The 25,495-nt window shown below is 36.1% G+C and overlaps 3 protein-coding genes across 3 annotated transcripts in view; 1 reads left to right on the top strand and 2 right to left on the bottom strand.

The window, feature by feature from the left end:
- The window catches only part of LOC131845935 (insulin-like receptor), an 89,456-nt gene extending 75,900 nt beyond the window's left edge, over nucleotides 1-13,556 (top strand). The window contains exons 10-27 of the mRNA XM_059195098.1: nucleotides 176-320; nucleotides 726-946; nucleotides 1,835-2,009; nucleotides 2,692-2,933; nucleotides 3,470-3,646; nucleotides 4,147-4,343; nucleotides 4,963-5,116; nucleotides 5,290-5,343; nucleotides 6,566-6,760; nucleotides 7,420-7,574; nucleotides 7,810-7,974; nucleotides 8,275-8,523; nucleotides 8,823-8,911; nucleotides 9,380-9,608; nucleotides 10,075-10,293; nucleotides 10,486-10,566; nucleotides 11,177-11,423; nucleotides 13,267-13,556. Coding sequence (XP_059051081.1) covers nucleotides 176-320; nucleotides 726-946; nucleotides 1,835-2,009; nucleotides 2,692-2,933; nucleotides 3,470-3,646; nucleotides 4,147-4,343; nucleotides 4,963-5,116; nucleotides 5,290-5,343; nucleotides 6,566-6,760; nucleotides 7,420-7,574; nucleotides 7,810-7,974; nucleotides 8,275-8,523; nucleotides 8,823-8,911; nucleotides 9,380-9,608; nucleotides 10,075-10,293; nucleotides 10,486-10,566; nucleotides 11,177-11,423; nucleotides 13,267-13,556 — 3,284 coding nt within the window. The remainder of the gene's footprint in view (nucleotides 1-175; nucleotides 321-725; nucleotides 947-1,834; nucleotides 2,010-2,691; nucleotides 2,934-3,469; nucleotides 3,647-4,146; nucleotides 4,344-4,962; nucleotides 5,117-5,289; nucleotides 5,344-6,565; nucleotides 6,761-7,419; nucleotides 7,575-7,809; nucleotides 7,975-8,274; nucleotides 8,524-8,822; nucleotides 8,912-9,379; nucleotides 9,609-10,074; nucleotides 10,294-10,485; nucleotides 10,567-11,176; nucleotides 11,424-13,266) is intronic.
- Nucleotides 13,557-13,596: 40 nt separating this feature from the next.
- On the bottom strand, nucleotides 13,597-20,891 carry LOC131846042 (gamma-glutamylcyclotransferase-like). The gene is made up of 3 exons (XM_059195255.1): nucleotides 20,709-20,891; nucleotides 18,880-19,013; nucleotides 13,597-18,742 (listed from the first exon to the last, which is right to left on the bottom strand). Exons 1-3 carry the CDS (start codon nucleotides 20,832-20,834, stop codon nucleotides 18,346-18,348), a joined length of 657 nt encoding a protein of 218 aa, XP_059051238.1. The 5' UTR covers nucleotides 20,835-20,891; the 3' UTR covers nucleotides 13,597-18,345.
- A 588-nt stretch (nucleotides 20,892-21,479) lies between these two features.
- On the bottom strand, nucleotides 21,480-23,298 carry LOC131845971 (gamma-glutamylcyclotransferase-like). The gene is made up of 3 exons (XM_059195145.1): nucleotides 22,855-23,298; nucleotides 22,484-22,617; nucleotides 21,480-21,838 (listed from the first exon to the last, which is right to left on the bottom strand). The coding sequence occupies exons 1-3, from the start codon at nucleotides 22,969-22,971 to the stop codon at nucleotides 21,547-21,549; spliced, it is 543 nt and encodes a 180-aa protein (XP_059051128.1). The 5' UTR covers nucleotides 22,972-23,298; the 3' UTR covers nucleotides 21,480-21,546.
- Between the last annotated feature and the right edge of the window lie 2,197 nt (nucleotides 23,299-25,495).

The following is a 25,495-nucleotide window of genomic DNA, read 5'->3' as shown; positions in this document are numbered from 1 at the left end:
TAACACAAATATAATTCATTACGGTGACATACATTACTTTTTGTAGATGTCCTATTACATAATTTTATTTATATAATTTATATGAAAAACAAGCTAACTTGGCGCTGGCCGCTATATAAATTCTCGCTTTTCCTTTCGTAATATTGTATTTAACATTTCTTTTAATAAATTCCAGGTAACACTATGGCAGTTCTGGAATCTTCTTTGGGTGAAATCAGACAAATTGTAGGATGCTTGCAAGTGACGCGTTCTTATATGTTAATATCATTAATGTTCTTGAAGAGTTTAAAGAAAATTGTAGGGGTGCCAGGGGAAAATAAGTAAGTATATACTCTCAAATATGATCTAGTAACGAGTAATAAATAAACATGACTAATGTTCTACCAAAACCGAACTGAAACTGATTTACGGTTTGGTTTCAATTTCGGAGTAAAAACAGAAAAGATATAGTATTTTTTTTATTTATTTGGTTATGATTTTATTGTTCTTGCTGAAAAAATAATCTTACTATAAATATCTATCAATCAACGAATACCAAATTGACTTTATTTACAATTCGTTGATTGATATTTAAATAATTAATGCTCATGGATTTAGTCTGGGGCTTTGATTTCTCTTAATTTTCTGCCAAAGCTACATAAGCAGATACAGAATATCATAACGGGTTTACATAAGGAAAAAACTAAATATATTTACTTATTACTTATTAATTTTATTATTTTTAGGGGACAAGTTTTAAATATATTTAACAATCCAAATCTGGAGCTATTATGGGACTGGCGTACCCATGGACCTATAGATATTTCCAAGGGTACGCTTCATATACATATGAATCCAAAATTGTGTTACGACAGAATATTACCACTTAAAAACATGACACATGATCCCAGATCGGAGTTTAGTGTAATTGAAGTATCAGAAGACAACAACGGAGATCAAGCGTCATGTAAGTATTAGAAAATAATTTCCTATAGCCAATTCGTAAATTCTTATGCATATCTTGACACGGGATATTTTAGCACTTTTTATTGGTATTTTTAGGGCTCATCTATAAATTACGTTATACTTTAAGCAACTAAGTGTGACACTGTATACAGTGTTTGTGACACTTACAATCCCTTTTTATAAAAAGGGATTGTAAGAGTCATAAACTTCGTCTAAAAACATGAAATCTAGGTAGATTTTGTGACGTCTCATTTTAATGTTAGTATAAAAAAAAAACTATTTAGACTATTAAAATGTTGACAACCGAGGGAGGGGATAAAAGTTAATGAAATTGGTCTGACGTAATTTATGGATAGTCCCATATACTAATAATTGTTATTTTCCTACAAACGACTATTTTGTACAATAGCAGTGAGCCGTCGTAAATTACTTCACCTGCGTTTTTATGACTTGTATGCTTATCACCCGCATCGTATCATAACGAGCGGAATATAGGTTATGATTTCGAACGACGTCAATCCGGAACACAACAAATGTTAAACTAGCTTTTTCATAATTCCATAAATATTCCAGTTAGAAAACTATTATTTTCTGTTAAGTGAGGTTCATGAAACAACAAAAATTTTAAATCTCCTTTTCACAAAATTAAACATTTTATAAAATATAATGTATATGCAACATGTAGCATAACATCCTTTCAAAAGACTGCAACAAAATTATAACATATCAATGCATGTATAAAATCTAATATTTTTATAATGTACTAATATTTTTAAGATTTCTATTCCTACTGAATTTCAACTATGCCGTCACTAGACCGTCTTGTCACTTATTTTGTTAGTAGTTGCATTAATAGTTTTGTGTGCCATTCATATTATTTTTTCTGTAGGTTTTCCAAACCTGCTAAATTTGAACGTGTCGGAGCGACGGGATACAGTGGTTGTACTCACATGGAATATGTACTGCGTGGAAGACATCCGCAAGTTGCTTGGTTACTCGCTGTACTACATCGCCGCTGATAAGGACGTTACTTTGTATGGACAAAGGGATGCCTGCTCGGACGCGTTAGTATTACTGTTATTAATGTCATAAAATAACTATAATTACTATATTATTATGACTGCCTCCGTCTTCTAGATTAGCAGTTTAGTATATTTTTTAAGTATATCTGTCAGTTGTCTAGTACCAATAGTACAAGCACTGCTTAATTTGGGACTAAATGACGCTGTTTAAGAATCAACGAGGTTTATTTATAAATGAAACTATATTGAAAATATACATTTATTTATTTACTATATGACCAGAGCAACCTCAACCTTATCACACACACACACACACACACACACACACACATCATTTATATTTCGCCAAATTTACAAATCTTAAATTATAGCCTATGTGTTATTTTGTTGTTGTTACTGTAAAATTTCATCAAAATCCGTTCAGTAGGTTTTACGTGAAAGAATAACAAATATCCATCCATCGATACTCACGAACTTTCGCGTTTATAATATCAGTAATAAATGTTAAATTGTTAAACTTATTTGATGCTGGCGTGCCTAATAGAATTAAAATGAATAAAACTCGTCTTGACGCAACAATAAAGACAAAAAATACAAGCAACAATTTCAATACATTACACAACAGAGTCAATGTGGACCACAATTCAGCATAATGCTAAAAACATAGTTTCCAGCTGATTTTCAGTTGGTTTGGTTTAATTGATCAATTTTTGAAATGAAACAGATGGAACGTGGTGGACATAACGATAGACGAGGCGCGACTGCACAGTAACCGGAGCAACGAGGTGCAGGACCCCCGCGCGGACATCATCACCAACCCGTGCAAGCACGTGCAGCCATCGTTCCGACCGCTCACAGACCTGCGCCCCTACACGCGCTACGCCGCCTACGTCAAGACCTACACCACGCAGCAGGACAAGAAGGGCGCGCAGAGTAATATCATATACTTCAAGACATTGCCAGGACGTGAGTACAAACTATGATAGTTTATTGGATATTCCAATATGTTAGTATTCGCCGTTTTTTTTTATTTCGTACTACTCCAATGTTGTTGGCCGCAGCTGGTCTATATAGCTTTATCGAACGGAAGATTGCTCGCGCATTGCCGTAACTCTTGCAAAAGGCTGAGAGAAGGAACACCTTGGGGTTTTTAGCCGGTAAGAGACTAGCAGTACCCGTCTACCCGTCAAGTTAAAGAAAAGAGGACGAGTGCAGATGACACTCCAAACCCGCAGGAGGACTCTTACCTGACGGAACGACTTTAGTCTGAGTTTACCGCTAAGAGTTCTAACTTCGGCTCGGGCCGTCGTAATTTGAATCAAAAGCCGTCGTAATTTGCCCTCAAAGATCTCCCGGAATTAGTAGTTTTATTACTATATGTTTTGGTTTTGGACACGCACACGGTTTAAGACTAATTTAAACGGAACGAAAATTTTAATTATACGTCTAAAGAGGTCATTGTGAGTACCGTCGGGCACTAACAAATAGTGATATTTTTGCAGAACCCAGTCCACCCATAAACTTGATAGTGGAACACAACTCTGCGCACTCTGTGAATATCCGCTGGGCGCCGCCAGTAATGCCCAACGGGGTCGTCATCCTGTACCATGTGGAGATCCAAGCCAACAGCTACAACAAACCCAAGATCCTCGGCTCCAAGTTCGATTACTGCACCAACCGTATGTACTTTGTAGTATGTATTTTATTGGTGTAACTGGTTGGCTCGAATATCTAGTTGTAACAATAATATAAAGAAATTTAAATTATATTAAAATATAAGGGAAACTGTGAGAGACAGATTGGTTTCCAACCAATCTATCTAAACCAATCTATCCCTCATATCAGATCCTAAACATTGTTAAAAATTAATTAAAGACTATTGATATTGTGTATGAAAACAAGCGAACTAATTGAATGTAGCAATTCATAATGTACAGTAAGTGTACAAAGTTTATTATATGTGTTTTTAAAAAGTCTAAAAGAAATATTCTAAACAACTATGTCATTATAGTTTGTGGATTTCTTTGTGAGTCGATGAAAATCTTATACATATATTATAAACTATGCGTTGTTATTTATATTTTAATTACTCGACTTTGTAGGTCATTTGTACGTTTGAAATTATGCCTTGTGTCAGCTTGAGATATAAAAATGTATAGGAACCATACCCATCCCGCAGCGAACGCCCTGGCGAACAAGATAAAGGCCGGCCACGGCGAGGGTCCGCCGGAGCTGCAGCGCGACGTGACGGGCGAGCTGGCCTCCAACGCGTCCTGCTCCTGCAAGGACCGCCCCAAGTCCGGCGTCAAGTTCACCTCGCGGGCCGAGGAGGAGCGCATCGAGAGCATCAACTTCGAGAACGAGCTGCAGAACGAGGTCACACACAATTTACAATATATTTCCATACGAGTTCGAAATGTATTCGTACATCTTTACAACGCAACTATCGTCGGTTGCTGGAATTAGTTCCCCGACATCACGCTGCAGTATGGTCTTGAGCGCTATTACTTTTCTCCCTGAACAGTTTGAACGTCGGTCATAGTGAGTGTAATTCAACACTCCGAGTTGAATTACACTCGCACTGAAGGTATACTGTAAAATGTCATCTACGTGGATACCGCAGTCTCATCTATTTCAGCCACCAAGCTTTGTAGGATTTGTTTCCGGAGAAGTGTAGGGATAAGGCAGTGTAATTACAAGTTTATAGGCATGATGTCTCAGTGCTCCAAATGGCAACGCATTAGTGTTTTCTTTTAAGTTATGAGTACATTTATTTTGGTATCTCGTTCTCGCTATTTGATACGGATGAGGCACTAATATTTGTGAAAGAATTTGTTAATATTATCACATAAATATTAATTATAGGGAAGAACTACAGGAAATAACACACGAGTGATATCACGGGCGTCACATGATAAGTTATTTTTACTAGATTATTCGATATTACTTTTTATGTATTTAGAACATACTTATATAAAATTTATCGTCATTGCAGGTCTATATAAAATCGGAAAAGGTTAAATCCAAGGCAAAAAGCAGACCTAAGCGGGCAATAGATCAATCGAACCTGCAAACCATGCTCGTTATACTCAGTGAGAACAACAGGCCCAAGATAGGATTCAATTACTCCAACAGCACCGACGGAGAAGGTAACCACTCACGATTGCCATCATATAAATTGTTTCACCGACCCATCCCTTGATTTACCATGTATCATCTACGCCAACTTATAGGCTACCTTTTCTGTGCTTATTCTTCATCTTTGTCATGCTTGTCACCTCACACAAACCTCATCACGCCCATCTGAACGTTCTCTTTTCAGTCAAATGCAGTCGCATCGAGCCTAACGTTTGCGTCATAAAGGACAATACTACAGGTTATAATATAGAAATTATTGTTTTATGTCACGGGTATCCGGTTACTGCATGTGTTACAATCACACTTATTCATAAAAACATCTAAGCGCTGTGTTTTAGCCATTGAATGTTTTGTCTCTTTCTCTCTAACGAAATTTTCAATATGGTAGAAAGTGACAAATCACATTAATTGTTAAAATGTGTTACTTTTGGATTCTACGTTTTTGTAAATAATACAGACAGTGTACAAACTGATTCCACGCTAGAATCGAACTTATTACTCAAGAAGTATTCACTGATGAGCGAAACCTTACCTATTGGCATGGCATAAAACAGACAACTATAGTAGACATTGCATGTTATGTAGATTTAGAGTTAATTTAATTGCGGCGCTCATCTTATTCTTTTGTCTTGCATGTCTTTAATTTCTGATTGAACGTAGATACGTTATGTAGTAGATTATTTCAATATTATTATAATAAAATTGTGGGTATTATGTCGTCATGTTTTGTATTTTGTTTTCACAAACCAATATATTGATTAATTTACGTATACTATGCAAGGGAACATAAAATGATATTTTTTATTTAATATATGTATATAGGACATTTTGCATAAGATCGTTTATAATAATTCATACAACAGCGAAATGAGTTGGTTCTCGTCCTAAATCGTTGGTTATTGCTTTCTTGAAATGATAGTAACAATCACTTTTGTCTAAAATTTAGGTTGAAATAAGAGTATTTTTGTCATTTTATAATTAAGAGTAAGTTATGTACTAAGATACTCATGTAATGTTATTTGTTAATTATTTTAATAAATTTGTGTGTGAAATGAACCGTTAATATGTTACATCTATTGTATTCACTTTTATTTTAATTCATTTGAATTATGAAATATCTAAATATTCAAGTCAATTAAAAGTCAAGCAATGTTGAAGTAAAAGCATCAGCATTTAGTCGTCATAATAATACCTATATTTTTTATAATGGACATTCCATTATAAAAAGTATAGGTAGTATATATAAACTATGCGATTACTACTAGAATGTTCTCAGGTATATTGCAATCATATATGAAAAAAATATGTAATATAATAATCATATTTTTATATTGGATGAAACCAGAGCTATGACTTTTATTAATGGAGGTGTATACATTGGATAATTATTGATATAATGAATAGTCTACCTTGAATTGATATAATTATAGTCGATTATAACGATGTCACTTATATGACAGGCTACGTGAAGTCGTTGTTCTACGAGCTGGACAGCAATACCACCACGTTGACAGTGGACAGTCTGCGCCACTGCACATGGTACACTGTTAACGTGTGGGCGTGCCGCATGAAGGATGACAATGAGAACGAAGACACCTACGCGAAGACATGGTGCTCAGACAGGGCGTACAATACCTTCCGCACATTGGAATTGAGTGAGCATTTTTTATAGTCTACTAATTTGATATAGATGAAAGGAATTACTTTTAGTTTTGGATACTTGGATTTTGTGACCCTCAAACAATTATTAACAAATCTACCAAATTCTGATACCAAGCTGCTTGATTTGTATCGGTTTAATGGGTAAGCCATGGTAGTAATATAACGTTAGTTCTTAGGAATAGTAACGTACTAGGAAAGCCTAAATATTTTGTAATGTCTGTAGTATGCTTTCAGATTTTGTAATAAAAAAATATATACCTACCACTTTTGAACAAGTGGGCCGTCAGTTTTGTCATTCCAGGTACTCAAATCTTGCTTATGATTTGAGGCATCTAATCCGTTTGGTTTATTATCAATTTAATCATTTCAATTACCAATAAGCTCTGGATCCTAAATGGTGCAGTGCGATTTCAGAGGAGTATCCTCCCGCGTATACTTCAATTGTGGAATGAACTACCTGCTTAGGTTTTCTCTAGAGACTACACCATGGAGTTTTTCAAAAAGAGTATGAGGTTTCTTAAGTGTCGGCAACGCGCTTTTCACTCCTCGTGATTCATGCGGTAATAATTCACCTTCAGATTATTCGTATTCTTGATTGCCATCATCGTGCTATAAGAAAAATGTTAATAATTGAATTGCATTTTCCTCATAGTGAACGCGGACGTAATTAGCAATCTGCAAGCTGATATCCTGCCGTCAAACAAAACGTTACCCGAGGTCAACGTAACATGGGAACCCCCCAAGAATCCCAACGGCTTCCTAGCTGCGTACAAAGTGCATTACTTTCGAGTGGAAGATAGTTCTCAGGTTTGTTATGTTTATCTTATCTTCATATCTTTGGGATTTCTTTATATTGTAATGTTGTCTATATCACCAATTAACAAAAGGGTGGAATGCCTACCGAAACAAAGTAAACTGCTTCCCGGCTGAAATACGTGAGACAGTGGTAGTAAATACGACTTTTTACGAAGTATTCATTGGTGAAATATTTTTACTGTCGTTAATTGTTATGATAATAAATTGTCTAAATGTTTGTTTACAGGTTCAGGGCTTGGGTCTGCAGACATGTGTGACAGCGGAAGACTATGAGACAAGCGGGCGAGGGTACATGCTGCGCAATCTCGTCGCAGGAAACTACAGCATCAAAATTACGCCTATCACAGTCAACGGTGCGGGGAACGTCTCCGAGACATTTATATTTATACCGGTAAAGTTAGATGTTGATGATTTTCCATTGTTAGCCGTTACAAGATAGACAGTCAGACACATTTTTGCATTTACACTATTAGTATGTTTAACAGATAAAATGCCAGTAGCCCACTCACTAAATCAGAGATTTATATTATACATCGGTATAATATGTTTCAATAGTTCTATTGTGTTCTCTGTATCTTTTAAACACTCCAATAAAAACAGATTTATTGATCTATTATTATATCTAGGATAGAATCCGCAACTATTAGGAGTAAGGTATTAAGTTTATTAAACCGTTACACCGTTTTATCAGGAGAGAACCGCGAACCCGGGCCACGAATGGATCTGGGGGCTGGTGGGCGGGTGCGTGGTGATGGTGGTGATGGTGGGCGGCGGCATCTGGTACATGCGGCGCGGCCTGCTGCCGCCGCCAGAAGGCAACAAGCTGTTCGCGCGCGTCAACCCCGAGTACGTCTCCACCGTGTACGTGCCCGACGAGTGGGAGGTGCCGCGTACCAACATCGAGTTCATCCGGGAACTTGGACAGGGCTCCTTTGGAATGGTTAGTACTCTGTTTATATTATATACACAGTATATACGCAAATTTACTTAAGAATTTTTCAGTAAATTTTTGACCAATTTAACTTTATTGAAAATTTGTGACCAAAAGACGACCACTACATATGTAATTACAACTACTCACTTGCAAGAAATTCAGGAATAGTGTTTAATTAATGCCATGGCATGCGTAAATGTTTACTGAAGTTTTTATTTTATTTAAATAGTTAATTTTAATGTTATTTTTTAGATTACGTTCGCGGAAAACGAATAAGTATCAATTGTTATTACTGTTATTTGCAGGTATATGAAGGAATTGCGAAAGGTATTGAAAAAGGCAAACCGGAAACTCGATGCGCTGTGAAAACTGTCAATGAACATGCCACTGACAGGTATACAATTTATATATACACAGGTTTAAGTAATTATTTTTAGGCAACGCATTTCTTAAGTCATTATATTATAATGTTATTGAATGAATGAATAACGTTATGGGTGAACGTAATGAACGGCAAATTGTTTTTATTTATTGCTGAAAAAAAATAATGGTAAATTGATCTACCTGCATCTCGGCAATACACAGTTTAGTAATGAAGAAAATGAGATCAAATTTTCCCTTGACGGTACAACAATAAGTCTGCAATTGTAATATATAGTCAATTTTTGCCTTCCTTGCAGACTTTGTCCTGATTGATGAATTAGCCAAATAGCAGCCACTTATGATCGTATACTTGTGATACAGCGCCATCTGATTTATCTGTGTAGTTTTGCTGATTTAATATTCTCTTCTACACTACTTTTGTATAAGTTATACATTGACATAAATATAGTGGAGTGATTCAGTGCTATCTGTATGTCAGGGAGCGCATCGAGTTTCTGAACGAGGCGTCGGTGATGAAGGCGTTCGACACGTTCCACGTGGTGCGTCTGCTGGGCGTGGTGTCTCGCGGGCAGCCCACGCTCGTGGTGATGGAGCTCATGGAGCTGGGAGACCTCAAGACATACTTGCGCTCGCATCGCCCCGATGCCGACTCCTCGCTGCCTAAGAAGGACACCGGCAATCCGCCCACCTTACAAAATATATTACAGGTTACTATTATATTTTACACGTACACGATAATTATAATAACTATATAGACATGTACTGGTGAGCATTTAGGATTTCCATTTCTGTGATTGTCCAACAGTGAAATGTCCAATGAAAAATAAAAAAATTGTCTAAATAATTATTTAAGCTGTATATGATAATTCTGTTGTAGCAAATCGTAGTATTAAAAAAGTATTTTTATTCCCATCAAATTTGCACTTATTCGCTAATATTATTGAGTTTTTGTATTTTCCGCCTTTCATTGTTACCAGCTGAAACTGGTATATTTTTCGGATATATCCGCCTTATAGATTATCAAAAATAACTTTAGGGGCATGCATATAATTATACGCTCTTTGCGCTCTCGTTGCTTCCATTTGAACAAAGGTTCAATTTGTTTTTTTACAGTTTTTTTATGTATGTGGTTTAACATGTTATTAATATGATTCTATATGTTTACTTCGACAGATGGCTATAGAAATAGCCGACGGTATGGCCTACCTATCGGCCAAAAAATTCGTGCATCGCGATCTCGCGGCGCGCAACTGTATGGTCGCCGGCGACCTCACCGTTAAAGTGGGGGACTTCGGAATGACCAGAGACATTTATGAGACTGATTATTATAGGAAAGGCACTAAGGGCCTACTCCCGGTGCGATGGATGAGCCCCGAGAGCTTAAAAGACGGGGTGAGTAAAATAATCTGATATGAGTTCATACGTTACTGTCGGTAAAAATATTTGTTGGTTATCAATTTATTATGTCTATCTTCACACTAAGTTCTTCATAGAGTAAGCAATCAGAATGCTATGAATTACATGCATTATTTTTTAAGATTGTATGTTTTACAAATTATATATGGATATTATTGTTATTTTAAGGTGTTTTCAAGTAGTAGCGACGTCTGGAGTTATGGTGTCGTATTATGGGAGATGGTGACGCTCGCTATGCTACCGTATCAGGTATGTCACTCATTTTCGATTATAAGTTGTAAATTGTGAATTTAAATCTATCATATAATTTATTAAAAATATTTTGACTAAACATTCTCTCGATGATAGGTATTAATAGATATTATTTCGAATATTTTTGAACTTTCGTAAATTACATAAGTTAATTTCAAGGCTGTTGTTGTCTGTCACAATATTTATTCGACACTAAGGTTCTATATACAAAAATATAGAAAGAAATTCTTAATAGTAAAAAATACAAATTAAATATGAAATATAAAACTATATGGCCAGTACGTCAGCAACAAAGGCTGTCGGGAGATCGGTTGAGAAGTAGCATCGGTGTATAGAGGTCATCTACACATCGTATTAGTTTTAGGAAATGACAACGCATGTCCGCTATACCGTTCATATGTAGGCGGCGGACGTCCACTTATCATAAGGCGAACCAGCTTGTCCCCTGACGGTTTACGGTGGCTGGACACCAGTGGAGCACGATAAGATAACGTGGAGGTCTACCTGACCTACCATCGAACCCCTTCTTCCTGGTGGTTGAGTAGTCGATAGTTTACGTGCGGGCGTGTGTGCGTACGGGCTGACGATGGACGTGCGGTGTTCGCAGGGGCTGTCGAACGAGCAGGTGGTGCGGTACGTGGTGGAGGGCGGCGTGATGGAGCGTCCGGAGCACTGCCCGGACCGGCTGTACGAGCTGATGCGCGCGTGCTGGGCGCACCGCTCGCACGCGCGGCCCGGGTTCCTGCACCTGGTGGCCGACCTGGCGCCGGCCGCCATGCCCTACTTCCGCCAGCGATCCTTCTTCCACTCGCCGCAGGGACAGGAGATGTACGCGCTCCAGCGCTCCACGCTAGGTCAGTATCGCTTTTTATGTCTTCGGTTCATAACATTCACATGCGAAAGAAGAGACTCACAGCGGGCGAAAGCAATCAACTGGGCCCAACTTTTGATTGCGCGCTGCAACACCGATCATGGCAATGTCAGAACCACTGTAACACTGCACTGGGCCGACTTATTGTTGCGTGCTGCGACACTGACCTCGGCAATGTACCTATCTTAGATGAGATAGGTACTTTGCCGTGATTTTACACTATGTCACCAAGGAGTAGGACATTGTCGACTATATACGGACCAGGAGTGTAATCTGACATTGAGGGTGACGATGCTGGAGTTGAGTCACGACACCAGTTTCGAAGCGTTTGTGTCGGGGTCTCCTCTAACGTACTGCCCATCCTCAGGGGCGGTGTATACGGTTCTACTGCGGAAGATTGCCGTCGTCAGTGCCGTAACCACTGAGTCAATTTATATTTTATTATTATTTAATATAATTAGTCTATAACGTATTTATAATATGGGCCACTAGTAACTTGAAATAAACAATTAAAAAATATACCATATTAAAAAATAGATATTGATATCGTTTTCCGATTTAATGTTTACGTGTAATTAGTATAAAAGTATAGTTGGATTGTATGAAGATTGGCGAACGTACTCATTGATCGGAAATCGTCGATGGTTTCCCATATGCAAATGGTTATATCATAATGTACGCATGTCTTATACACAATACTCCCAAAAAATATAATATTAAGAACATATTTTTCAAAAATTCCTTATTCCACTTTTGTGGGACATCAGTAAATGATAACAATAGCGGTTCTGTAATATTAATAAATCTATCTGTAATAATTTTGTTTGTCTATCCTTACGTTGCCGCAGTAGACGTGTGCGGCGGCCAGACGCCAATCCCATAACCGTAAGTAACGGTAATTTGCATGTGGAATAAGTACGCACTTGTTATCATTTCCTGAATGGCCTACTCAATTGTACAGCGTGAGCAGCTCATTACTCTAGTAGAGACCATGGACACGTTCTGGCACAACTTGCTACTATTTGTGTCTATTGACAACCTTTATTACTTTCCATCGGTTATTTCATTAATTTTTTTAGCATCTTATATAATTTGTAGCACTATTTACCGCTAGTAGTTAGTTAATCGATAGAAGTAGTGCCGATGAAATATAAGTATTATATTTAGTATAAGTGAAATATAAAAAAATATTGTATGATAACAAAACAAAAATCCTTATAGTTCTTTGCATTTGTAGTGTAGTTTGTTCTTTTTCCCTTATTTGTAGGTTACGTTAAAAATCACCTTGTATGCTTTATTTCCCTTTTATAAATAAATATGTAATTTAGAGAAATATCTTCACTATACTTAGTTTAAAAATTTGATTCCAGTGTATTTTAGCATAAAAATTTATAGTTATTAATTTATAGTAAGTCATCCTGTAATCTGATGTAATAAACAGAACTTGTTGTATCGCACAATTTTTTATATATGTTTGGGGTTAAGTTATTGTGTAGCAATCTAGTATTATAATATAATCGTTTAAAATACACATTTACATTCTGCTTCAAATATGTTTGTAATGATGAGATAGATAACTGACAAACGGACAGAAAATTTCAGTGGCGATGGGGCAACCACATAATTTGAGTAACGGATAGACGGTTTTCGAGTACGGTACTACTCAACGTAACGTTACTTACGAGATTACGAGTTCTCGAACTCAGCAGTGTAGGACAACCATTCATTTATATGAAATAGATGTTACTAGCTAAAGACAATACTTTGTAGTATATCAGTGGATGGCGAATAGGTCGTGGTTACGATTATGTCGATGATTGTTACAGAGGAGGAACAGGAGATGCCGGAGGTGAACGTGGGCGCGGTGGCGACGGGGTCCGGGTCGCACCTGTTCGGCGTGTCGGGGCGGCTCGCGTCGTGGGTGCTGTCGTCGCTGCGGTCGCGCACCTCGGACGACGCCGCCGCCGAGCCGCTGCAGCCGCTGCAGCCGCTGCCGCCGCTGCAGGCGCTGCAGGCGCTGCCGGCCGCCGCGCCGCGCGCGCTGCCGCTGGCGCTGAAGGCGGGCGGACCCAACGGCGTGGTGCGCGACCCCGCCGCCGACTCCGCGGGCTGCTAGCGCCGCGACGCCGCCGCCGCCCGCCCGCGCTCGCCCCCCGCGCGCGACTGACGCCCCCACGCCGGCCCCACCCCCAGACGCGTCACTCGCCGGCGGATACTTTGTGACGCGATCGGTTCGTTTCGTTACCGCCGCCGAGTGAAGTGTCGAACTTGCGATTAGATGTCGTGTGCCTAATGAGACGCAGCAGACTGAAGTATAATTTACGCGATGAAACTAGTTAATTTTAGTTACAGTGTCACATGTAAACCTCCGGTACTGCCCAGTAGTGTCGCGAAAGTTACTACTGACTCACCGATCCGTATCATTAGGCTTCGAGTAGTGTGGCGGCAGATATTTGAACTTTGAATATGTGTTCAGAGTTTGCGTTGTCAGTGCGCAGGGAGCGGTCGGAGGGCGGCGGCGGCGCCGGCCCGCTCTATCTACCTCAGGTCGGCCGCCCGGGCGGTCGGCTCTTCGAATCCTAGACGTAAGCGTAGCTAGTAAATTATTCGACGCGAGCGTCGCTCGTCGCGTTGTTTTTATTTATTTCGTATGTACCGACGTCGCGCCTCGCACGGGTCGATCGTTTTCGATTTTAGTGTAAATTTACTCGTAGGGAGAACCCGCGGCGTTCTCCGCATTTACTTTGTACGTTACGACGCCCGGTTCGCGCTCTTTCGGGAGTCAATCTATTGACGTCCCGACGGGGAGTGGACCCGCATCGTCTCGCCCGACGACGGTCGTCTTCATATCGAGCGATGAGTAAATATTTTTGCCGAGGCGATATCGAGAGTCGATATATTTCGACGCGAATCCTATATAGTTTACCTCAATAAAATAGTTGTATCGGTGTCATTTTTGACATAGCCTATTAATATTTAAGTTTACGGTTTAAGATGTAAAGTGTGTATAAGTATGTTATCGCATAAGCTAGATCGTGTACAAATTAATTTTATTAATTTCTTCACGTTTAACTAGTTAACTCCCGTTTCGAATTGTTTATGGAGAATACCAGCGAGTGTCAAATTTGTCGATATTGTTAAGTTATAATTGTTGTTATATGAGCACTTTTTGTTGAAAGTGCATCGCGATCCATGAATTTGTCACTTGTGCTGTTCAATTTTGATTCGATTGCAATTTGTGCAACTGTTAAATAATACTCAATATTATTGATTTCCTTTTTTCTTATCGTTTATATACTTTTTAAATTATACAGTGCACCATAATGAAGGGTCAGTCAGTATGGAAAAAATTAAATCCTTTAGTTTTTATAATAATCTAGAAAATGCTGTTGTGTAACGGGCTTTAAAATTACATTTGATAGTCATTGCCCAGATAGGCGGCCCTACAAGAACGGCAACGAATAAATGTGCATCCTTTTGATGCAATACATAGGTCGGATTGTTGTTGTGGCTGTGAAAAATAAAAAACCAATTGAATAATAAATATTCTGTATCTTACTTCATTACAATACGCATCTTCTGTTCTTTGTCTTTCTTTTCTATAATCTCATGTAATTAATGTTAGCACATTAACAGATTGTTGTAGTTATTTATAACAATACAGATGCTAATTCTTTTAATTTAGGTTCTGTGTACTTACAGTCAATAGTAATTTACAACAATTCAAATTCTAATAATATTACAATGGTACAGTTTTATTTTATTAACAATCTATTGTATAGACAAATAAATAATGATCGTGAATTTATAGTAAATTCTTATTTATCGGTCCGGTCGTTGCGGTATAGTTTTTACTAAATCAATATCAGTGGTTATAGCTTGACAATATTTTTTTATTAAATAGCTAATTCTTATTACATATTTTTATTGACATTACAAAAATGGTATTAGTGTTATTAGCAAAATACAATATTAATTGTATATGTAATACAATTTAAAATAATTATTTCTATTCTGAAATTTTGTATAGATTTTTTATCGTAATGCGAAATATCTTTTTATTTCCTCGACAAAGACTGACCATTTTTTATAGAAAACGTGTCATGTCTGTATTAAACAAATTATTTAAATTTTTAACAATTTCATACTGACCTACCTAATTAATGGCTTAGTATATTGACGAATAAATAATTTGATCGGATTTAGCAGCACCAAAGATTTGCAAACCTTGTAAAATAACAATAATTTAAAGTTCCATCTACCGACTGAGTATTTAATATTTATTTGTAAATAGTTGCAAATATAAACATGTATAAAATGCCTTCCGTTTTCGTGTAACTTTGTAATCGGCGTTATTGCATGTATACACAAACAATTAACAATTATGTATGCACATACCATTTTATCAATGTAATCCGCATCAATTATAATGCAATAGAATAAACCTGCCATTATTGTTATATAGTTATATATTATTATTATTAACCAACTATTATTATTTAATATAATAAATCTACTTTTGTAATATCAAGTTACACTAACTGTACTGGACTAAACAATTGAAATATCATTACGAACCGAGTAACTAGAATGCGTTAGTATATTTATTAGTCTAATGATCATCTCGAGTTCGTGAGACATTTATATCTGTATAATAATAATTCCATATGTTATTTAATGAAAAATCGTAATTTATATTTATATATTTGAATATAATGAGTGCGATAATCTCCGTAATTAGTGAAATTGAGTTGTGTCCGTGGCGCCGGTCAGCTCGCACGATACGCTCGCGCCGCTGGGCAGCTAGCTACCTACTAGTAATATATTTGACGTTCTGTATATTTAGTGAAATGTTCTACTATTTCTACTTATTGCTGCAAATGATGCGTAACGCGCGAATGGCCTTACAATATATTTTATAATAATTATTGTTATATTCAAGAACTAGAACATGGTCGCTGGTGGAATATAAATAAAAATTCAATGTCCTAAATAATATTGTATATAAATTAATTACTATATATATTATAGTCATCGACTTATAGCTGTCTCAATACATATTGTAATCTAAAATATACGCTAGCTACATAAATTATGTTACTGTAACGAACTGACTAATTGAGTCTTAAATGAAAGCAACCAAAGTTAAACTCCAATATACAACAATCCTGGACGTTGGACGCCGGGCGTGACCGTGATCTGGTGTCCAATGTGTTATAATAACTATAACGATAATGTGGTTTAAGGGTATTAACGAGTGCCTTCAGACATCCAGCCTTCAGCAGAATGCAGGATTGTTGATTGTGTGAGATAGACACGATACATACAATATTGTGTATGCACTGGCGGTATACGAATAGTACGGTTCCTTTTGTGTTGTTTTTTGCTTATATCGTAACAGAAAGCTTTACATCAATCAGAACACAAGCAAGAACCGTGCCATAGAAAGAATGTAATTCAACGGGGCTAGCTAAGCGTGAGCTGTGTGGTAGGCGAGGGTAGTAGTTATAGTACGGCCGATGTACGTGGAGGTCGGGACCGCCGCCCGCGTACGACACGAACCACGCTTGTGACGTACGCCGGCGACGGCCGGTGTGAATGGAGCACAGTATTGTGTCGTCGGTGAGGGGCTCAAGGCACGTTGCATTGATATCATTTTTTTATAAATAAAATTATAAAATGAAACATTCGATTTCAAATTGATTTACAAAGTCCAAATGTAATTGTTTAATTTTAGAAATTGCATAGTGCCTTTTGCTCAATTTTTGAAACGTAAGTACCATTAAGTGTAATGTTAAATATTAGAGCCATATTATTGTTCCACCTTACGTTATAGTACGTATCGCAAATAGTCCAGTGTAGTCAGGGATGTACCGGGTCACTGCGCTGGAGTGTTGTGCGGCACGGACACGTGTCGCCGCCATCTGACGCCCCCGCCGCAACCCACATCCGGAGCCCAGAGCAAAACAAAACCAACAGAGACCACGCTCATTACAGTCAAATTGGAGTTACAAAACCATTCTACAAATGACAAACGAAATATTTCTATAAAATTAAGTTGTTAAAAATAAAATAGAAAATATTATATTTATTATTTAAATATTAGATTGTCTTTAAAACCGTTTTGTTACTCCACTTGATACACATGTTTATTAAAAAATGCCTCACTTTACACAATACGTAGTGGAGTAGTATACATGACTTTTCTCTTGCTCTGGGCCGGAATCGGCACAGTTTCTGTAATAACCAATGACCTGAGATGCTCCAACGACGCGCACCAACTCACCGTCAGCCCTATGGTTTCAGACTGTATGTGTGTGGGCGAGAGTGAGTGCGTGCGGGCCGATTGGAGTGGGTGCGGCGAGGTGTCGCACAACGTTGCCTCACACGGCGTTCCCTGCGAGCTTTACTGATTATCTTTTTTTTTATTTACGCTCTTATTTTTATCAGTATTTAATTTTTATTGTGATTTCCACCTAGTAAGGCAGTTATATTACCTCATTTTTTAGTAATTATACTTATTATTCGTAAATTGTTGACTGATAAAATAATTTCCAAATGATGTGTTCCTCGTGTGATTTGTGTGCGTGTTTATGTAAAGTGTCGGGGTAGCGTTGTGCTTTATGCTCAATTTAGATACAATTTCACCAAACGATTGATATAGTGTACAATTTTTATATTTAATTTAATGAGAACCGAGTACCTATTAATAATAATTTTAATATTTACATTAATAAAAAAGTTACAAAAATTAGCGAAGTATAGTTTTGAATATCAAAATGTATCCTAATATACTCCCTGTTTGAATATATTTTATAAAGTTAAAAACGAAGCCTATACATTTCTCAAAATAAAATCGATTTTTTAAGCGAGTACATTTTATTTCGCTGTAGTGAAAGCCAAATTTACTTTCCCGATATTTTTTCTTTTTCTCGGATCTTTTTTAGATCAAGCTTAAAGGTCTTTCTCGATATACGGCCTGGTACCCTGCATTCGCACGGTGTATCCACGGCATATCTATTCAACAGGCACACCATTGTTAGACAACCATCTTCTCCATTATGTTTTAATTTCTTTACATACTCTATATAATATTCGGGTATGTCATGTTCTATAGCGCCAAGTATCATGATTCTTTTGTAGGTAGCCGAAGGCCATCTCTCCATAGGAACCACGTCGTTGTCAGCCCTAGGTAATGGATTTATTTTTTGTATGTAAACTCGACATTTGAACAACCCCATGTATGGAGTTAGCACATCTAAATACTGTATGTAGTATTTTATTCTGTCCACTCCGATCTGACTGGAAAAAAATTCATTTCAAATTTATTTGCATGCAAAGCAAATTTAAGTGTGTAGAAAATAGTTAAGTGTATATTTATTTTTCTTTTAAATTACACAAATATTATACTATAGATAACAAATATAATTAAACATTACTTATCGAGAGATGCCATATCATCTTTGTGTAGACGCCATATTACTCCCCAAACATGAGCATTCGCAGTGGGAACTAATGTAACGTTAGGGCCTCCCCAAAACTTGGAGTATCTAATAAAATCCAACCTATAGTTCTATAAAAGAATAAATATTACACAAATGAAAGTACCCTACTAATATTATAATTATATTAGTGAATCACTAGGTTGATTTGATGCGGAAAATGCCGCAGGATATCTGTAGCTAAAATCACTACTAATTATAAGTAAAGTTATTACACTATGTTTTATTTGATTACAATCATCCATGTATCCATGCCGTAGTTAGCTAACCAAGGGCCCAGGGGCAAATAAAAAAAATGCGGTCCCACTGCTCAGCAGTGGGTCAGTCAGTCTTACGTTATAGTTTTATTAAAACGCACATGTCGCTATCTGCCAAATAGTAACTGCCAACCCACAGAAAGAATTTAGAGAAATTCCGAAGGTATAACTTTCGAATTTTTCTCAACTGAGTTGGCATGATTAAAGTCGGGTTGCAACCTGTCATATTTATTTTGAAAATGGGAGAAATTTTCAAAAGTTCAGTTCGATCGAGATTTTCTGGTAAGGGCTCAAGGGCTCCGGGACACTGCCCCGCCTAGCCCCTTGGTAGCTATGCCACTGCATCCATGGTACTTTCATGTAGTACTAGTGTATATAGGCTACTATTTACGGGCGTTAGCTATTTTCGCAAACATGTGGATTATTGGTAAAAGTACTATTGAATATTTATATATTTATCTTAACATGGTCCTGTAGATATTAAAGTAAATATCGGCGGAGTTATCTTGTAGACATAAGACTTATTCATAAGACCTAATTAAATTATTATTCATATGAGACCTACAAAAATGTAAATTCATGTATTATGAACGTAGAAAGAAACCGATAAAAACATTTACATTATTACTTCTGCGCAAACTTCTTCATTTTTACGATAAGAATAAACTTTATTTAAATATGTATTTAGTAAATTGATTAGAACAGTCAATTTATTCGGTAGGTATGGTGCTTCCAAACTGAAGAACATCGAGAGCTCTATGTAAATAATTATATTGTGCGTACTAATGCGAATTCATTTAGAAAAATATTAAAATCCAGTATTTCCTCAAGACTCTGGCGAATCAGCCAATAACAATTATTGGACTACCACGCACTAGTCTGGATGGTCTTACATTTAGATATTTTATCCACTTAATTATTACAATATGATATTATATCCAATATTCTGGTACGATACCTATATTATATGTAGGTACCTAGGTACATGTGTGTATATGATATCTAACAATATATCCAAGAAAACGAGCAACTCTTAACGCAAGTAATGATTTGACTGAAAATTTATTTTGTGATAACGTTGCTACTTCAAGTTTATCTTTCTAGGTGTTTCTATTGAGCGAACCTAGGTCACCTCTAATCTCGATATATAAAATTAATTTCTTAAATCTTACTTTAGTAGGACAGACAAATATGTAAGACACTCTTTTACTACCCTATTGTCCTGCACAATGTGGCACAAATTTTGTCGTGATATTTAAATTAAAAGAGGTTTTTAGATATTTTCTTTACTCTTAGAGCGAACAGGAAGGTAGGTAGTAGATTAAGGTAGAGCTACTTTCTCAATCGACTTTATAAAGGAGAAGGGTAAAGGGTAGGTACTTGATATGTTTGTTTTAAACGTATTTGGTAATGATTTTAAATGGAATGAAAGAATTTATTCCATATTATAAACCAATACCCGAATACCTACTGTGATCATTCATTGAATATTATAAGAGTATAACTTACATCTAGACGTGCTATGGAGACGAATGCCGCCGATGGATTGTGCATCTGAATTCTAAATGTAAGTAAATTTGCTCCATATGAAAAATATAAAAAGGTGTCTAGCTTGTGTACTTCCGATTTTAACATTCTTACTGAATACGTGATAATTTACTACAAACAAGGATTTTGTGTGTATTGACAAATTGTGACATTTATAATTTTATTGTCATATAAGTAGCATATAAGTATTTAACTTATTAACAGAGATAGATATAACTTTCACTGCTATATTCTGTCAAGCTTACATATATTCATGTAACTTAAGTACTACACAGTATTCGAGATAAAGAAATACCCATCACGCGGTCCCCCTAGAAACGTCGTGGTGAATTCGGCACGACGGGCAAATTGAACTGACTTCATTCTCATCTTTATGTGTATCTTTCCGTTATGGTGATTGTAGTGTATGTGGAAACACTACAGTTTATTATCTATCGTCTCGAGCCGAGCGTACACGGGCCGCCGTGCGCAGAGGAGGGATTCTCTGCGCAAGCGCCGCGGAGTAAAGACGTGGAGCTGTGGCTAACGAGCCGATATTATGTCGATAACAACTTACATACAAGATGACATAAATAACAAATAAGTGGACACTATAGTGATGAAAGGCTTTTTTTAAAGATCAAATAATATAGAGGAATACTCATTATTTAATTTTATGATACCTATTTATTAAATGTAGGTTTTATAAATGAAATGCCATCAGTCATTAGTTTTATAACAATAAAAATATAAATATATTTATAATCATAATGAGAATTTAATTAAATCACAGAAATAATTAAAAGTACATGAACGTCATTTATTCTTTGTTTTTTAATTTTGCAACCATTATTGGAGCTTCTTGTCCATTATGTGGAATTTTTCTTAATTTATTTATATAATCATCTGGGAGGTTGCATTCAATAGCACCATTTAGAATGCATTCGAGATAAGTAATAGAAGGTCTTCTATCAAAGGGTATATCTTCATTATCCCTACGCGCGGGAGGATTTATTGTTTGTTGGTATGTCCGGCATTCCACCCTCGCGCCATCTAAAGTAGTAATATTCACTGTTTTTGGAAAATACCAATTTGTATCAACTCCTTCCTGTCTAAAATGGAAAGTTATATAAGTATGTACACATATACATTGTGTATGTATAAATTGTCATTAAGTGTAGGTATCTGGTAGATACCAGATACCTACACTTAATGCCAATTTAGACGGCAATTTCAAAGAGGTGTAAGTACTAAATTTGGAGGGTTTATATTGCTGTTTACCCTTTGCTATGGAGATGTTAATCCCACAGTTCCAAAGCCAAGATGTTTTTAACGAAAAATGCAGCATGCCTTTATTGAGGTGACCTGAGAGCTGATAGCTACTTTGCCCAGAGGATTAGCATGGCCATTAAAAGATGGAATGCTGCCAGTATCTTAGGTACACTGCCTCCATGCGCCTATTGTTTTAATGAAATGTTATTATGTGTAGTAAATAAAAAATAAAAGTAACTACCTATTATTACCTGAATGTACCTATTATTTTTTTGAGACATTATGATAATATCCCTCAGAATTCATTAGAAAGACGAATGTAAGCAAAATACTTTAATCAGCGCTTATGTAGAATTACATAGCACTTGAATGGCTCCACTTAGCTTAGTGGCAAGTGCCTATTAGTAGTAGTAGCAGAGTGCACAAAAATGCTGATAAGAAATAAAGATGTGATATAATTAAAACAAGTTGCATTAATTTATTACCTGTCCAATGCTGGCATGTCTTTATTTTGTACTCTCCATATAGCACCCCAAATATAAGCACCGGTTGTTGGGACTATTGTAGCTGAAGTTCCTTTCCAATTGTCAGAATATTTAATGAAGTCAAGCTGATGATCCTATGACAAAAATATTATTATATTTGTTCTATAAAACAAAGTCTGCAACTGCAATGATGTTTGTATTTAATTTATTTAAAGCAATGTTACTTATTTTATAATCTAGTATCTATCTAGTACATAATTAAAATTTTTGAGAGAAGATATTTCAAACTTATAACTTAAACAACAACTCTGCTCTAGGTACATTTCTAAAAGTTAATTTTAGGCAGAAACTTACAACAAGCAGGTACTTACATTCAAACGACCAACTCCTAAAAATTGAGCAGAGGGATTATTAATATGAATCCTTTTTTTTAATAAATTACTACCGTATGCGAAATACAAGAATGTTTCTTTCACTGATTCTATCATTATTATCTATAATGTTATTATATTTTTTAATATTAAAATTATTATACATTAACTGTTTATTTTGTGTACCTAAGTTTGAATTAAGACTGAGCTAGACTCTAGCTAGACAATACATGAAATAATAGTGAATTGTTACATAAATTTTAGTCGATGTACATTCTGTGATAGATAACAGATGAGATATGGTAAGGTTATCTCATTAATAACAATCCAAATATTTCTCATATCCTGACGTAAGCCTAAAACAAACACAGCAAGACTGCTCTATCTAACAATCTAGTTCAATCTACCATAGAGTATCTCTACTAAAATTGATATTTAGCAAACAAGACTATAAAGCAAACAATACTGTTATATTACTGAATATTTTATATTGATAGATAAAATTAATTTTTTTTTTTTTTTTTCTTCTTCTTTATGGCTTGGCACGTCTGTGCATTTGCCAATATACAAAATTTGGGAAACAGTAGTTCAGGTAAAGGAAATTTTGGACGATAGGTTTAAAGGATCAGGTAAGTTGACAATAGGATTAATTATAAGGATTAGACTAAGGTACTACACTATACATATTAATTATATACAATATGTCATTATACTTATATAAGACCTTAATATATTAACAGACAATTATTTACATATGATATATTTATATATAGGCAGTCAGTTTTATATTTACAATTTTATATTATTACTACTTAGAAAAATCGAAATACTTTTATACACATCAATATCATTAAGATATAATAAAATTGGAATTGATGTAGGTAAAGGAATTCGGTGAGATAGGAGATCATTAAAAAGGTAGGAATGATCATACAGAGGACAACTGAAAATGATATGGTTCAAGTCACCCACTTCTGTACCACAGCTACATATATCATTATCTACAATTTGTAGCTTAGCTAGATGTGCAGGAGAGCATACATGCCCCAATCTCATTCTAATTATTGACGTAGTCTCGCTTTTGTTCAAATTAATTTTGAAGAACCAAGGTTTAAACTGAATAGTTGGTTGAATGTTAAAATAATGTCGTGCCTTATTCTGGCAGCTATTAGGCCAAAATTCACTCCAAGCATTATGTAGATATAATCCTGGGAGAGCAGCCAGATCATGACAATAATTTTGATATGGAACAATATCACCGCATCCAATTGCCTCGTTCGCTAAGCGATCTGCTATCTCATTCCCATGTATGCCAGTATGTCCTGGAATCCACGTAAGCGAGACAGAGAACCCCCTCGAGTTACATAACTGCAGCAATTTTCTGATTTCTATGATAATAGGATAATTAATATTTGATTTAAATGGAAATTTTTGAAGAGCTAACAGTGCACTTCTGGAATCAGTACACACTATTGTTTGCTGAAGTTTCGTAATTAATATATATTCGAGAGCTTTGTAAATACCAAAACATTCACCAGTAAATACAGATGTTTCTGGAGGAAGTTTTATTTTTTGGACTATTTTATATTTTGAATGGTAAACTCCGATCCCAACACATCCAGTTGGATGATGTTTAGATGCATCACAAAAAATTCGGTGCCAATTCCGCCATTTCTTGTCTACAGTTGAGTTAAATTCTATATTTGAGTCGTGATTTTTATGAATATTAAGGTCAAAAATTATACTTGGTTCAAGAATTAATGATTCATAATTCGTACAGAAGATGGGAAAATATTGTGAACGATGAGTAGGAGATGTAAGAGATGAAAATTTCTGGAAGCTCTTTATAATACAAGGAATAGATTTATGGCGCCAGTATTCAGAATTATTAATATAATTAGATAATAATTTTAATTTACTAAATAGGGGATGAGTAGTACATTGTGCACTGCGAAATAAAAATTTATCAGAAAGATATTGACGTCTTAAATACAATGGCGGATCTGAGCATTCCACTTGCAATGCATTTATAGGGCTTGATCGCATAGCCCTAGTTACAATTCGTAAAGCCTTTGATTGTATGCCATCCAGTTTTTTAAGACCAGCTGAGCTACCCGGCTCTAGTAGAAATGTGCCATAATCCAATATACTTCTAATAATGGCGTTATATAACAGTTTGAGTGAACACGGATGAGCGCCCCACCAAGTTCCAGACAAACATCGAAGAATATTTAATAATCGTTCACATCTTAAAGTAATGTATTCGCAATGGGGAAGTCCACTTAGTTTTGAATCTAGTATTACTCCTAAAAATTTGCTTTGACTTTTTACAGGTAAAAGACAATTATTATAATATATAGAAATAGGAGGAGGCATACGCATTCTGGAGAACAAAACTGCATTGCTTTTGTTAAGTGACAACTGCAATGCATTCTGATCAAACCAAAGCTTTAGATATTTTAATGCAGATGTCAAATTCAAACAGCATTTTTGAACAGATTTGTCTATGGCATAAAAAAGCAGATCGTCTGCATATTGTAAAATAAAAACATTATTATTCATATTACTTAATACAGCCTTTTCTAAATCATAAGTGTATAGGTTGTATAATAAGGGGCTAAGAACTGAACCTTGTGGGAGT

This window comes from Achroia grisella, unplaced genomic scaffold (genome assembly GCF_030625045.1).
Source record: "Achroia grisella isolate CSIRO2021 unplaced genomic scaffold, CSIRO_AGI_Agris_v1 utg487, whole genome shotgun sequence".
Lineage (NCBI taxonomy): Eukaryota > Metazoa > Arthropoda > Insecta > Lepidoptera > Pyralidae > Achroia > Achroia grisella.
Note: the sequence above shows the minus strand (reverse complement) of the source record. Positions and strands in the feature narration are given on the sequence as shown.